We start from the raw sequence: 14,319 nt of genomic DNA, 5'->3' as shown, positions 1-14,319 counted from the left end.
CTGATGATCTGAGCCAAGTCTGCTTCCTATTCTCCTGTGTCTGTACTGGTAGCCTCTGTCACATATTCTTTAGTCAGTTCTTCATGTAGCTTACTTATTAAATGGAAATGAAAAGTTAATTTCAGGAAAGCACTGATTGTATTACAAACAATTTTTTTCAGACTGAGATTCATGCCGTTTAATGTTAGCCTTAGCAACTAAATATCTACAGTGAAGTTAATTAAAAATTAGTTTTTTGTTAAATAATTCATCCAACTTAATGAAATCATCAGTAAAAAGAAGAAAACACCTATTATCTCAGATACGCCTCGTCTTCTAGTAGATGTCAAAGGCAGATGCTGAAGGAATCCTAGATGACTAGTTCAGATCGGTTACTTTAATTTTAGACACATAAAATTAAGCTAAATGGATTCTTTCTTTTAATTATTTACATTTCTTTAAGTTCACGGATTTAGAAATTTGAAGTTCAAGTTTGATTAGTAATTTGAAGTTCAAATTTTATTTTTGCCTCCAAGGAACGTGACATTAATACATATTAAGTAGGATGGGATGGGAAAATATTGGATGGGATGGGGTGGTCAAAGAGGAGGGACAAGGAAAAGAGCAGGTTTTGACTTACTGTCTTCTGTCTTACTGAAACCATATCTGTACCACCATCTTCTTTTTGAAGTGTATCAGCCCAAGGGCCATGGCAAGTGTGTAAGCATAATGTTAAGTTTAAAGACAAAGTTCATTGAACTGCCTTTTTTATGCACCTACTTTTGTTGTTGTAAAACCTGGAAGCACATCTCTTTTTTTACTTGTGGCTCTAAAGTCAATGGGTATTAGAAATAAGTGTAGAACAATTTGTGAGGTTTTTGAGCAATTTTCAATTTCAATGAGACTAACTTTTTCAGTTACTTTACCCAAAATACAGCGTGCTTTTTATAATGTACAGAATTTATAGACTGAAGCGCTACCTAAACAGCAAGGATAAAACCAGTTGATGCAGAACAACACAGAAATACTGTACATCTCTTTGAATAGCTTGATAACACTCTAACCTTTCTTTGGGTCAGAACTCACAAATTCGAAGTTCTGTATATTAGGAAACTCGAGCATGTTGAAGAAGTTAGTAACACAGAGAGAATGAAACCCAATCTTCCCTTTCCTTTAATCAGTGACAAGACTGTGTCTAAACCTTTTAAGGCAGAAGAGTAATTTCATTCCTAAAGTATATTTATAATTTAATTACCTGTCAGAAAGCTGTGACATAATATGCATGAAAAATACCATTAGTTAATCTTCAGTCTGCAGATTTTGTTGATTAACATTTCTAATATGTTGCAAGAGGGAATTGCGATTGATGGATGTTCTAAATATAAGTCTGCGCAATAGCTTCTTCATTTCTAATTTGTTTAGCATTTTCAGGTGAATGTTAGAACAAATGGTTATGCGTGGATAAACTGCTCTGCATCTGAAATTATTCCAAACATCTTTCTGTTTACCATCCTGGGAAGTCTGGTTGACTGCCATGCTCTCTAGTGGAAGTGCAGACAAATACCAGGAATTTTTTTCTGGGAACAAGATGTTCTGGGACTTTTGACTTGAATCAGACCTGTGAATTTGGCTTGCCATAGCATTTGGAGTTGTGTATTTCATCAATGAAGTCAATTTACCAGTACTCCTTTATGGAGGTTTCCTTTCATCAGTCATGGTCTTTATGCATTCATAACACAATCAAGCAGTACTTTGTGTCTGTGTATGCTACAAATGTTACTGTGTATGACTCAGAAACATTTCTCACATCCTAAATGAAGCAGAAGGGGATTTTTCGTGGTTTAATGCAAATGATTGATAAGTAAGAATCCATGTTAAATACATGATGATTAATCAGCACCATATGGGTTTGATCAGACAAAGAAGGACATTTGCTCACTTAATTAAAAATTATGCCCAGTGTTATCATTGCATCATTTTTCATTAGGGGTCTGCTTATGCAAAGGTACCTGGACTTCTTGGTGTTGTCAAGTAGGGAACTGACATTCATAGTAAAGGTGAGCTGGAGGCTTCTGTTTTGGAGGATTTAGCAAGTTGGCTACCATAAGGTGTTTCACTTTGATCAAACAATACCTGCTAAATATATGACAGGCTAGATACCTGCTTTTAAGGTGAGTTCTCTCAGTGTATCTGGTTTTCTAACAAAATGCCCCTGCATTAGGAATATCACTGTTATTCCTAATTTTAAATTTGAAAATCATAGCTTTATTAAGAATTCTATTTCATATATTATGTGTGATATAATTATGTATGTGCCATATTTTAATCTGACTTTACACGCTTTGCTTAACTGAATGCTCAAGTTTAAGTGAAATATTGTAAATGAGTTATGTAAGAAAGAGGGTTGTAACAACGGACATGAACCAGTCCTAGTTTATTTCACATATTACGCCATACTACTAAATCGTTTGTATCACAAACATATATAGTTCCTGGGATTCAGGTATGTTCTCCGTACATTACTGAAGGGAAAGATTTTTTGTTTCATGCTGTCAGACTCTATCTGACAAAGCTTTTCATCCCCAGTTTCCAGAACAGTGTATACAACTTGCAGGTGACTTCTATACTTTCAGTAAACTAGACTTTGTTCTCTTAGTTACTGTGGAGCTAGTTTCTTCAGCTTTTTAAAGTGATGATCTTAATCAAGTTGATCTAGTGCTGAGGCCAGCTTTCGCTTCATGGAATGGTTTGAGGCACTATTACAGAGCTCAGATTGCTGGGATTCCCTGGTGAACTGATATCTCAAAATACTTAAGTAATCACTCAGTATGTTGACATGGAACATGACCAAAGAATAGGGAGCAGAGCACAATGGCCTGATTCATCACTGGAGGATCTCTTTTCATGCTGTTTGCATTTGTCATCTTGACATTTGTACTAAGATGGATATTTGGTGGGCAATTCGCAGGGAACTGAGTGTTTGAAAAGCATCTTCATATCAGCACACTTAGGTGTGCATGGGAAGGGAAGAATAAATGGGAGACGATTAGCAGCTTCTTCTGTTGCACATCAGTAACAAGCAGCAGTGAGTGACATCAGAGGAAGGGAAGGATAATGTGCTATAGATTCCATGTGCGAAAAGAACCAGATGGTTTCAGTGAAGGATGAATGAGTGCTCCCCACAACTGCTGGAGGGTTGTGGTTATTGATTTATACTTGGGTTCAGTGAAGTACATAGCCTGTGTTTGCTGGAAAAAAAAATGGTTCAAGTCAGTAGTGGTACTTTGCTGAATCAGTATATGAAGCACTTATGTGTATGTTTTATTCTACTGGCTGGACTTCTGCACTGCATTGAGCACTTGCATTGAATTGTCAAGCATTTTTCCATTCCCATTAGTTTAAAGAATTAGACTCTCTCAACAGTTGTATTAACAAGCTAATTAAGCACATGGTAATAGTGACCATCTGCTTTGATTTCACAAGTATTTTTTATCAATTATTTATTTGCAGTTCTTAAATATAAGCTATTAAATTCAGTATTAGAACTAAGATATTATACTGCTTTATCTTTTGTTCACCATGACTAGAACAGTAGTGGAATTCCAGATTGACATAAAAGAAGACTGTTATAAATAACAGAAGACAACTTCCATATTTATGAGACTAATTATGTTACTAATAATTTGCCTGTGTATGACTGTTTCTTTGTAGTCAAGGTTTCTGCAGTAAACAAGGCATTTTGGGTCACTAAGTAGAGACTGATTTTCTTATATAATGTAATAGGCAACATTTATTATGCAGTAACTTTAGTGGTTTATAGTTCTCTGTTTAAATACTGAGTAAGATTAATTAGTTGATATTGCAGTAGAGTACATCTTCCCTCTCATAGCTAGAATGGTAGCATCCATAATGTAGCCAGTGCTGCTGACAGACTAGAGACTTTCCATGTTTCTTACTATTAAAAGTAAACAATAAAAGCCCTCATTGGATTCATAGCATCTGTCTGCTATGTTTTCAGAAGATTTCTTTTCATCTTCGAATTTTCCATTGCAAAGTCTTAATTTATGATAGAATGTTTAAATTAACATTTTACTATGTGACTAGTGTTAATGTTTATTCAATCCAAAAGTCATCTCAGTATCAGTGATGCAGAGAATGGCACATGGGGTAGCATTATAAGAAGCAGTATTTTTCAAAGTATAGGACACTTTGAAACCATGAATGTAATTTATCTGCTCCTTAGCTGCGAATCAAAATCCTACTGCAAGAATAAAATGAGGTGAAACCAAGGCCATAACAGTTAGTACTAGATTCAATCATGGTTTTGATGTGGGCTTTCCATACTTAGTATGCTAATATGCACCATGTGTTGCATCCATAAGTATGTGTGTCCCTGCTACATGTTTGTATTAGTGCTGTGCTCACAAAAGATTTATGCAAGTATTAACTAAAACATGGAGGGTTGATAAAAAATTAATTAATCAAACTCAATTCAACTTTAATAATTATCACAGTGAAAAGACCATGCATACAAGATGCTTTGGAACAGCTCAGTGTCACAACCTAACAGCCCACACTGCAGTCACCTCCCTCCTGCACTGTATCTCCATGATCATAACTGATCTTGCTTCTTAGGTGATCCTTCTTAGGGCAAGGGCGAGAACTTTGATGTAACCTGAGTCACAGCTCTTGCTTTCTGCGGAGAGGAATAGAGAGCAATAGCCTTCAAATTACTATCGTGGAGGCAAGATATATGAAGACAGTTAAGCTAAGCTGCTTAAAGAATTTAACATATCCTTTCTACCCCTAAACTCTTTGTTACAGATGGGAACTTCTGGTTCTGAGGTCATTTATGTATAAAACCAAGGTGAAGCCAGAGTAATTAATGTTCTAACTATTCATTATCCAAAGATAATGATTTTTTTTAAATCCATCATTATAAACTGCTTTGTGTGTCATAGAAGGAGGGAGATGGAGTCTTTAATCCCTTCAGAACATCTGTACATGAAAAATGTGCTACAGAGCATTGCTTGTGGCTTTTTAATTAATTGTGCTTCCTCTGTCAAAGAAACTGTCACGTTACCAGCAGCCTTTCTTAATGATTTGAAAAAAGACTGAAATATAATTTTAATTGGTTTTTCATTTAATTACCGCAGTTGATTAAGATGAAATGTAATTCATAATTTTTTAGCATAAGAACATTAACATTTTTAACAGGCAGTGCATGCTATATTTAGAATGAAGAAATGTAGGGAAATAGTTTTAGCCATGGCTCAGACCTTAGAGTAGCTCTTGCTTGCTTTATCTCATTGCAGTTTATCTCTTTTAAAAGATTTTCTGTATTTCCTTTTTGGACCTGTCTTTCCACTGTTCCATTCAGGCTTTCAGATTTTCCTCCTCTATTACCTGTTTTGTGGCTATTTCCTGTTGCTATTATTTACTTCTGTAAAGGAGCAGTGAACAATCTATTTCGTAACGGTGTAGCCTTTTTACACAGAGAGCAGTGAGATCATGGGTACATCATGCTTTGGAGGGAAAGCAAGCAATGCAATACATAGTAACAGGGAGAATAATATATAGTTGCTGAATGTTGTACAAAGAAAGAATTAAGCTTTCTTGCTCCGGAAGAAAGTTTCCTTTATTCAGTATAAGCAGAAAAACCTCCACATTTTGTGTTTGTCATACACGTACACACCAGTACCATATTTTCTTGCTACAGGTTTAACATTTATGTGCTTGCTGTGTTTGGTACACTTGAATTTAATATGTACATGGCTATTTGCAGTCAAGTTTGAGTCGTTTGAGCTGTCTGTCCATTGATTCCCATTAGCCTCGCCTCATCGGCATTAATAGCAGTGCTTAACCTGAGCAGTGCCCTGGCAGTAACCAAATGCTTTTGTGCTGGTTTCATTTAATGATTCATGTGATCAGTTGCCTTCAGGCTGACAGTGCCGTGGGTATGCACAGGCAGACACACGCTCCTGCACACACAGACCATTGCTCTGCTATTTTCAGAGTACATAAATTAACTTGATGAAATATTCTTGGGAAATAGTTAAAATCTGCTTATCTTTTGTAATGTACAGGCTTACTTTCTGAATTATTATTCTTTCATTTCATGGAGAAATACTAGTTTTACAAGTTTAAAAAAAACAACAACACAAATCCATCAGAGCTGTGAAACTTCCATGATTCACTGGTCAGTGTGTTAACTGAGGAAGGCACTTTCACAAAACAGGTTCTGATCCTATATTCCAACATGGAAATTTTCTGATCTTCTGATGTAGGATGATAAAAAGTTCCCATAGGAGACTTCTGTAATGAAATCTTCCCCAACCCTTACCTTTGTGAGAGTTTACACACTGAACACAATGGGGCTGTATCATTCTAGCGACACATCACTGAGTAGCAATTTTTTACAATATAGGAATATTATCAAGAACAGATACAATTTACAAGACACTGAATTTCGGCTATCTTAATACACCAGTAGGATTCTAATATGGTGACTTTACAAGGGAAGCAAGTTTCTTCTGATTCTAATAGCTTTTTCATGGATTTAATACATGGTCGATGTGCACATTTGATCAATATGTAGTTCCAGTTGGTACAGACTGTACCAAATTATTATTTCATTGGATCAACTAACTTCCTTATGGTCTAAAAATGTCTCTTGACTGGCTAGAGAGAATTTTGATATGGGATATGCATTTGTCCTTTGGTTTGTAAAGCACCATGTTTGAATTAATTTATGAAATACCATAAATTGTACAGTAATTAATCTTGCAGAAAATGTTATATATCATATATAAATATATACCTATATTCTAAAACTGACAGAGCAATTTCTGGATAGGTAATTTAGAGTTTGGATTTATTAATGAGATTTCATATAATGCTAATAATAAGACTTAGTTTATATTTAGAAATGTAATGTTCCTCATTATAAAGGAGTGCTCATCTTCCCTTTGGTCCACAACTATTACATGTTTAGGAGGTTATTAGTATTCATGAGCTACCTCATTGCAAAAGGGTGCCATAGCAGCTGTGAATTAGTACGTGATTCTGCATTCTGTAGAAGAGAAAGGAAGCTTACTAGCTCATGATGGTGAAGGCCAGGGATTCTGTTGAAAGATTCAAGTTACTGCAACTGTGTGGAAAGAACTTACATTAAAACATCATCTATATGGCAAGGAATACAGGGGATTATTTATTTACTCATGGCTTGCACTATTGGGAAAATGGAAGGAGTAAAAATGAATGATCATGAAAATAAACATCTGAAGTATTTTTTTATAAATCATCAGAAAGTTTAAGAGAATGAAGGAAATAATGTGGTTTTAGTAATGGCTAAACACTTGATTTTTTTTCCCTAAAAAGGATATACTTTCAAATATTATATAGGTGAGTTTATGGTCAAAGTTTGTTCTGGCTTCCTGTATCTAATCTTTATTTTTCAGGTGATATCTACTACTAGCATGTATTTTATGAAGCTACTGAGAAATACTGACTGTATACCTATATACCAATTTTCTCCATCCAAGTAATTTGTCTAGTATAATTTTATGCATCTTGAATATATGCATTAGATATCTGTATGTAGAAAGATGTGCAATGACTTAACACATGCGACTGGGTTTGTTTCAGTTCTATGTAGTTGTGTATGCTATAGTTTAATATAAGCAGCTATAATCCATAATGTCCTAGTAGTATGTTGATTACATACTTTATAGAGTTTATAGAGTTTACCTTGCAGTTAATTTTTATGGCAGCTTGTAACTCAAACTACTCTGAATAAATTTTTAATCTTAATAGCTCATTCTTCATTCCCACAGACACACATACAACTTTCAGGTAGTGTCAGCAAGTGCTGCTTGCTTTCACAGCTCTGATGGCTGACATGGAAATAGCCTTGATTTTGCTTTGTGTAATGCAGATACCATTTCAGATGGGATCCATCTCAACTGCATAAGCTTTGGCAGGAAAGTGTAATAATTTTTCCCTTGGTAAAGGGAGAGGTGTCTTCCCAGCTGATGGGGAACCTGGGAATAGTGGGTGACCCCAGTGCTTCAGGAGAGCCCAGGCCACGGTATGCCTCTGCTCTCACTGGGTTCAAAGGGGTTTTTACTTTGGTGGTTTACTTCAATTTAAAAAAATACATTAATTAAAAATCAAGTGACTCCTTCTCCATGCTCAGTATCTGTAAAATAGAACAGAGGCACAGATAGATTGCCTGTAACTGTTCTTCATCTATACATTGATGATGTTGTTATGTCCATAATTAGAAACAGCATAAAATTTTGGCAGAACTATTTGTTGAAAGAATTCCTAAAGATGGTAGAATAATTTTAAATAAAAATTTAATGAATTATTTATTTTCAGAATAAATGGAGTATAGTGATAAATGTTACTCGTAATAATCCTGCTACTGAAACAGTATTTATTTATTGTATAATGATAGCCAAGTTTGGATCAACAACATAATTTAATAATTTGCCAATTTTAGCCACAGGCTTGCAAAAACTCGCATCTGCATTTACATGAATGTGTCAATAATCCTAGCAAGTCCAGTAATGGAAAATAAATGTTTAGTTATGTTGTTAACAGAAGGGTTAAGTGCAAAAGGACATATGTAAATTCATGTGTATCTTTTGCTTCTTTGTGCTTCATAAATTAAACTCCAACTATATTGAAAAAAGTAACAGTATGAGATAGGAGCTATTTCTCCAAGTGATAGCCAGCAATGGAATGGAAAAATACTGTGTTCTAAGGGTACTAAATTAGATGGATTGGGAAGACTGAATTTTAAATGCCTGTTCTTTTGATACTGTTGCAATTAATGTCAAACAATAAAGTAGCCCAGGGATTAGATGAATGCAAAGGAATCTTAATCTGTTTGCTTAGATATGCAAGGGGAAATATTGGACAGCTGTAAGATTTGATCCCTGGTGCTATCGCATTAAGCCTGTTTGTGGCACACTAGTAGCTATTTTGTACACACAGTACACTAGAACATATTTCCTGCGAAAACAGAACTTTATATTTGCAGGGTAAAAACAAGATTAATCTGAATTCTAAGTATCTCAATCTTTATCTTTGCTAAGGTGATTCCTGTAGTTCTCTCTACCTGTCACAAAGAATGAAAACTGAAATTTATGAGTCTTTGAAAAACAAATGTATGTATCTGTTATTCAGAAAGTATTTCATTGTCATCGAATTAGGGTGTTAATATAGGTGTTAATATCAAATATAGGATTCTGTGATCCTGTCAATTCTTATTTCTCAGTTAATGGACATCATTGTCTCCTAAGAACTTATTAAATAAGAGATCAGTTCATTTCAGCTCACATATAGTAGAACATTAAATGTGAGATTAGATCATTTCAGCTCCATTTTAAAAGTGGAGACTGGCATAAAAACATTTTAAGATTAGTATCTGTTATATTCCTAAATACTTGAAATTCAGTAGAGCAAAGTCAGTTGTATAATAAATAATTATTCCTTTATTTGCATGGCAGATTTTATACTTTATCTGTGGAAATTATTCATTTATAGATTAGTATGTCAGCAAATATGGCAAAATACTCAAATGTCAAGATGCTCTTAACAGAAGTATTTTCAGTTTGTTCCCTCTCTCTTACTAAATTATTAGTGCATAAATTAAAGAGTTACAGAATTGACAACAAACCCATGGCTCAAAATTGGAACAAGGTGACTACAGAAAGTTTTGAGTAGCGTCACAGAAATAGTCACTGAAATCCAATTCCAAATGCTGCTGGAAAGGAATTATCCATGTGGGAAGGAATAATTCATGTCTAATCCCAGTAGAAAGCAGGACCCCTGAAAATGAGGCATGTGTGATTCTGCCCCTTCAAGTATCAGGCTTTACTTTTGGTCTGCCCTTTCTTTGAAATGACAAAGAGTCCTCAAGGGAAGCAAACCAGTCAATGTCATTGCCTTCTACAACCCTATGGGCACAATTTTAAGGTTTTCCTGATAAGCGTGCAAATTAGTAGCATCACTTCTTAAAGAGAAAACATTTCCTAAGATTCTGTGGAGGTCGTGAGTGCTCCATCCCTGGCAGTGTTCAAGGCCAGGTTGGATGAAGCCTTGGGTGGGATGGTTTAGTGTGAGGTGTCCCTGCCCATGGCAGGGCTGTTGGAACTAGATGATCTTGAGGTCCTTTCCAATCCTAACTATTCTATGATTCTATAGCCAGAATACTGTGGTAGAGCTAAGGACCAGTGTCCAGCCCCAAAGGTGAACTCCAAGAAATCTTCTCAAACTGTAGAAAAATATTTTTATGAGAATTTTCAGCATTAATTGTCCATCACTGTTTCTTAAATTTCTTTTCTATTTGAAAAGCAGTTATTCCTATTTGGCAATCCCAGTTCATGGCTTTTTCATGTTGCAGTGTTCGTGGAGAGGTAAAGAAATCTGTGTTACTTTATGCAAAACAAAGCAAAACAAAAATGTAGCTGCTAGGTTAGATGTTTTGTAAAGATATTAATTGTTATCTCCCTTAAAAAAAAAAAATCAAACAACTGAGAGTCTGTTTTGAAAATGGGAAATATTTTAGGGCACTTTCTCTCAATTCGATACTGTTTTTCATTGAACAGAACTCATTTGCCTCACGCAAAATCTCTTTCTTCGTAGCTGCATATTTGTGAAAGATGGCTTTTTGGTTTTGAGTTTTTGTTTTGTTTTGTTTTTCTTAATGAACAAAAAGTGCAGCTGAAATTCTTTCTAGAATGATGGAATCAATGTGTGTGTATGCACTCATATACATGTGAGGGAGTGTGTGCTGGGGGAGATCTACAACAAAATACAAAGGATTTTTTTACGTAGAAACATCAACATACATATGTCCTTTTATTTTTGCTACATAAACCTTAAAGCCAGTCACTAAAGATGCAGTGGGATAGAAGACAACAAGAGGAAACTTATAATAAGTTCAGTATGCCTAAGATGGTTCACAAAAATGTGTTCTTGAATTACAGCACCTCCTCCTGTTTGAAGGTGGTTACTGTTTTTTCCTTTCTGTACTTAAGAGGAACAGATCCTAAGCACTGCAAATAGTTAAAAGCCTATGCAGAGATTGATAATGACCTCTCTACTAAGGCTGTCTGTCCAAGGACTTTACTTTTGCAGTTTCTTCATCAAAAAATATTGTCTATTTTTATCAGCTCTTACCTATGGTCATGCATTAGTAAACATTGGTAACTGTCAGTAAAACATAATTTCAGTATATTTTATTTTTTGCTTTCCTGGATCTGTCTTTGGACAGGACTGATTTAAGCTTTAGCAGGGCCCAGATTCATAGAAATGATGGTATGTTAGTTCTTCTGCTAAACTCTGCGGAGTGATAACTGTCTTTGTATTGCCATTGGAGCTAGGGCACTGCTTGGTTGCAGTCATGTTATGTCCTGTGTATATTTGAGATTGTTCTCTAAAGTGTGTTTCGGAATACTTTGTACAGCCTGTATGTGCAGGAGCAGAAAACGGTTTTGTATAGAAACATTCAAAAGCAATGTGATAGCTAAAGAAAATCAAACAGAACTGCTAGAGCAATTAATCTTTGTGTCAATCACTGAAAATTCTAGGGGATTATTAGGGGTTTTGTCTCAAAATTATTTTGCCCTTCATACTGTGATTATTGCATTTACATTTAAAGAAGTGAGAGAGTGAAGATGTAAAAAATACTACATATTATCTCTTTCTGTGAAGTATGAAAATACAGAAGATGATGTCATCATATCTATTAGGTCTTAAGGATTTAGTGAGCTATGCCAATAGGATACCTACATATATTCTCTTAGTCCATTTTCTTTTGTCCTGAAATTGTTGGTTTCTTGCTTTCTGTGTTCTGGGAATAGAGACAGTAAGGCTCCACATGACTTTTTACATGTTGTGTGTCTCTCTGTCACTCTGACAAACATGGGAAAGTGTTCATTTTGTTTATTTCCCTAAAAGAACAAATTATAATACTGGAAATATATACTCTGAGGAGCACCAAATTAACCTTTTATTTGTGAATCAAATAAATGAAAATGTATCAAGACTTTAATTTACTGATTTAAAAAAAAATGCTTTTGGAAATGGTATTGCACAGACAAATTAACATGTTTGTTTTTACTTTGTAACTGTAGTACATTTACTCCTAAAATGCAAGGCAGACGGATGGGGACTTCAGGGAGAATCACTAAGAGCACAAGTGTGAGTGGAGAGATGTATAAACTGGAGCACAATGACGGGAGTCAGTCAGACACGGCTGTCGGCATGGTTGGAACAGGTGGGAAGAAAAGGCGTTCCAGCCTTAGTGCCAAAGTGGTTGCCATAGTGTCTCGAAGGAGCAGAAGCACATCTCAACTTAGCCAAACAGGTGAGTGAGACACACGCTTTTTGGAAATAGGACCTTCACCAAAAGTGGTTATTTCATCCGTGGCATCTGTGTTACATCAATAAGGATATAGATCACTCAGGAGATAAGATTTTCCAGCTGTGAATAAATTTCTAAGATACTACTTTTCTTAGACATCTGCAAGAAACAATATACTAATGCTTTTTAGAATACGTATCATAAAAACTTTCTGTCCTGATCAATGAAAAATCTTTTTATCTCTTCAAAGCAAGGCTTTGAAGGTAGGCAAGGAAATGCAAAAAGAAGCATGTGGGTATGAACAGTAGATGATGGTTCAACTACGAGCAGGTTTTTATGTATATGGAATTTCTTCTAGCACAAGAGTTGAGTACAAATGTTGGAATTGAAATCTGAGCAAATGAGTGGCAGTTACATAACTTGGATAATAGGTTGTACCTGTAGTGGCAACAAATGTTGTCAGAAACTTCCTTTGATTTCTTAGTCAAGATTAAATCCAATATTTTTTCTTAAAAACAGTGGCAATTTGGGGTCAGTGGTTTCAGATAAATTAGATGACAGCATGATGCTTCATTAGGAACATAAGACTTCCAGTTCTTTTTTGCGTCTTCAGAAATCTTAAAAGCTTCGTATCTGCATAGCCTGAAGGAACAAAAGCTCATGCTGAAAGATACAAAAGGAAAAAAAAACCTGTTTTAAAATCCCCGTTCTGCTCCTATTGAACCCCAGTGAAGATTTTTGCTCTTGTCTTCAGTGGGAGCAGGATCTGGCCTAGGGGTTTTTTTCTTATAAAGAGAAGGAAAAGAAAGAGGAAAAGCTTCAGCCTATCATAGAACGCATATGCACACATATTGCAGCAACCCTCTTACATAGTTAGGGCAATCTAAACTAAGGTAAGTAACAATATTGTTTATTTATGTCATCAACTATCTTACCCTTTTACCTTGCTTTTCTTTTGTTGCCAGATGAGCAGTAGAAGTGATTCTTTCAAATGTGAAGTTTGGTCAGCATTAACATAAAAGATTATAAATAACTTTTCCACACAGCTCATTTATGAATTTTGAGCCAGAAAGAATGTTTTCAGGCAGTTGGACTAAATGACAGATGTAGTAGGTGTCTTTGAAGGCCAGAACTATAACTGATATTGTGTTGCTCAAAAATTCACCATGCCTGAATATTATTTATACAGGAAGATGGTAATTTAGATGCATCAGAATCAATGACATGCTCTTAAAGTAATAAAAAGTGTTGCTGTGTTACAGAAAGGATTTTAGGTTGGTGTTTTACTCTACTTATTATGAAGAAAATATTTTTAAGTATTTTCCAGAATGTTTTCATGTTTTGATCTAGGTTTCCTTTTAACTCCTAAATGTCATTGAAATAAGAATTGCCATGACAGAGCAAATCTTTGTTTCATCTTACTCAGTAGTGCAGCTCTGACCAGGAACCAGGGCTGTATGCCTTAAAGGAAGACACAGGGGGCTACTAAACATTTACCTTGCATGAACCCTAACTCAGTGAAGTTAGTAAATAACTTAAAATCTAACCTCTGACTTTGAAACACTTTTCAGCATCATCTGTTTAAAGCTCAGATGTTCCCATTCATCATGGAAAGATACTCTAGCTCTCCAAATTTTGCTTGGTGTAAATTTAATTTCAAAGCGATGGGAATTTTGCAAGGAATTAGCGCATCTAACGTTATAATGAAACTCAAACAGCAAATCAAATATGAAAAGTATGATTATGTATTATTAATGATTGTAAAACAGAGTTGAGAGTGATATTTACTTTGCCTTTCCATGGCTCAGGCAAACAATACTATCTGTGGTATAAGCAAAGCAAATAAAATGTGGCATGTTTTATCAGTCACGATTTTGTTAATTAAATTATGTCACAGATCAGTGAGTTGAATTAATACATTTTTTGGGGGCAGTATGCACATGACACTTGATAGGTTTTTT

The 14,319-nt window shown here is 35.2% G+C and overlaps 1 protein-coding gene across 3 annotated transcripts in view; it reads left to right on the top strand.

Annotated features, from left to right (window-relative positions):
• LOC136015457 (regulating synaptic membrane exocytosis protein 1-like) overlaps window positions 1-14,319 on the top strand; it is a 79,718-nt gene that overhangs the window by 24,228 nt on the left and 41,171 nt on the right. For 2 of the 3 annotated variants that reach the window (XM_065681428.1, XM_065681427.1), the window contains exon 4: window positions 12,129-12,361. The exons of the other annotated variant lie outside the window; for it this stretch is intronic. In XM_065681428.1, the coding sequence (XP_065537500.1) occupies window positions 12,129-12,361 (233 nt within the window). The remainder of the gene's footprint in view (window positions 1-12,128; window positions 12,362-14,319) is intronic. 3 annotated transcript variants of the gene reach the window in all.

Source organism: Lathamus discolor, chromosome 5 (assembly GCF_037157495.1).
Source record: "Lathamus discolor isolate bLatDis1 chromosome 5, bLatDis1.hap1, whole genome shotgun sequence".
NCBI lineage: Eukaryota > Metazoa > Chordata > Aves > Psittaciformes > Psittacidae > Lathamus > Lathamus discolor.
Note: the sequence above shows the minus strand (reverse complement) of the source record. Positions and strands in the feature narration are given on the sequence as shown.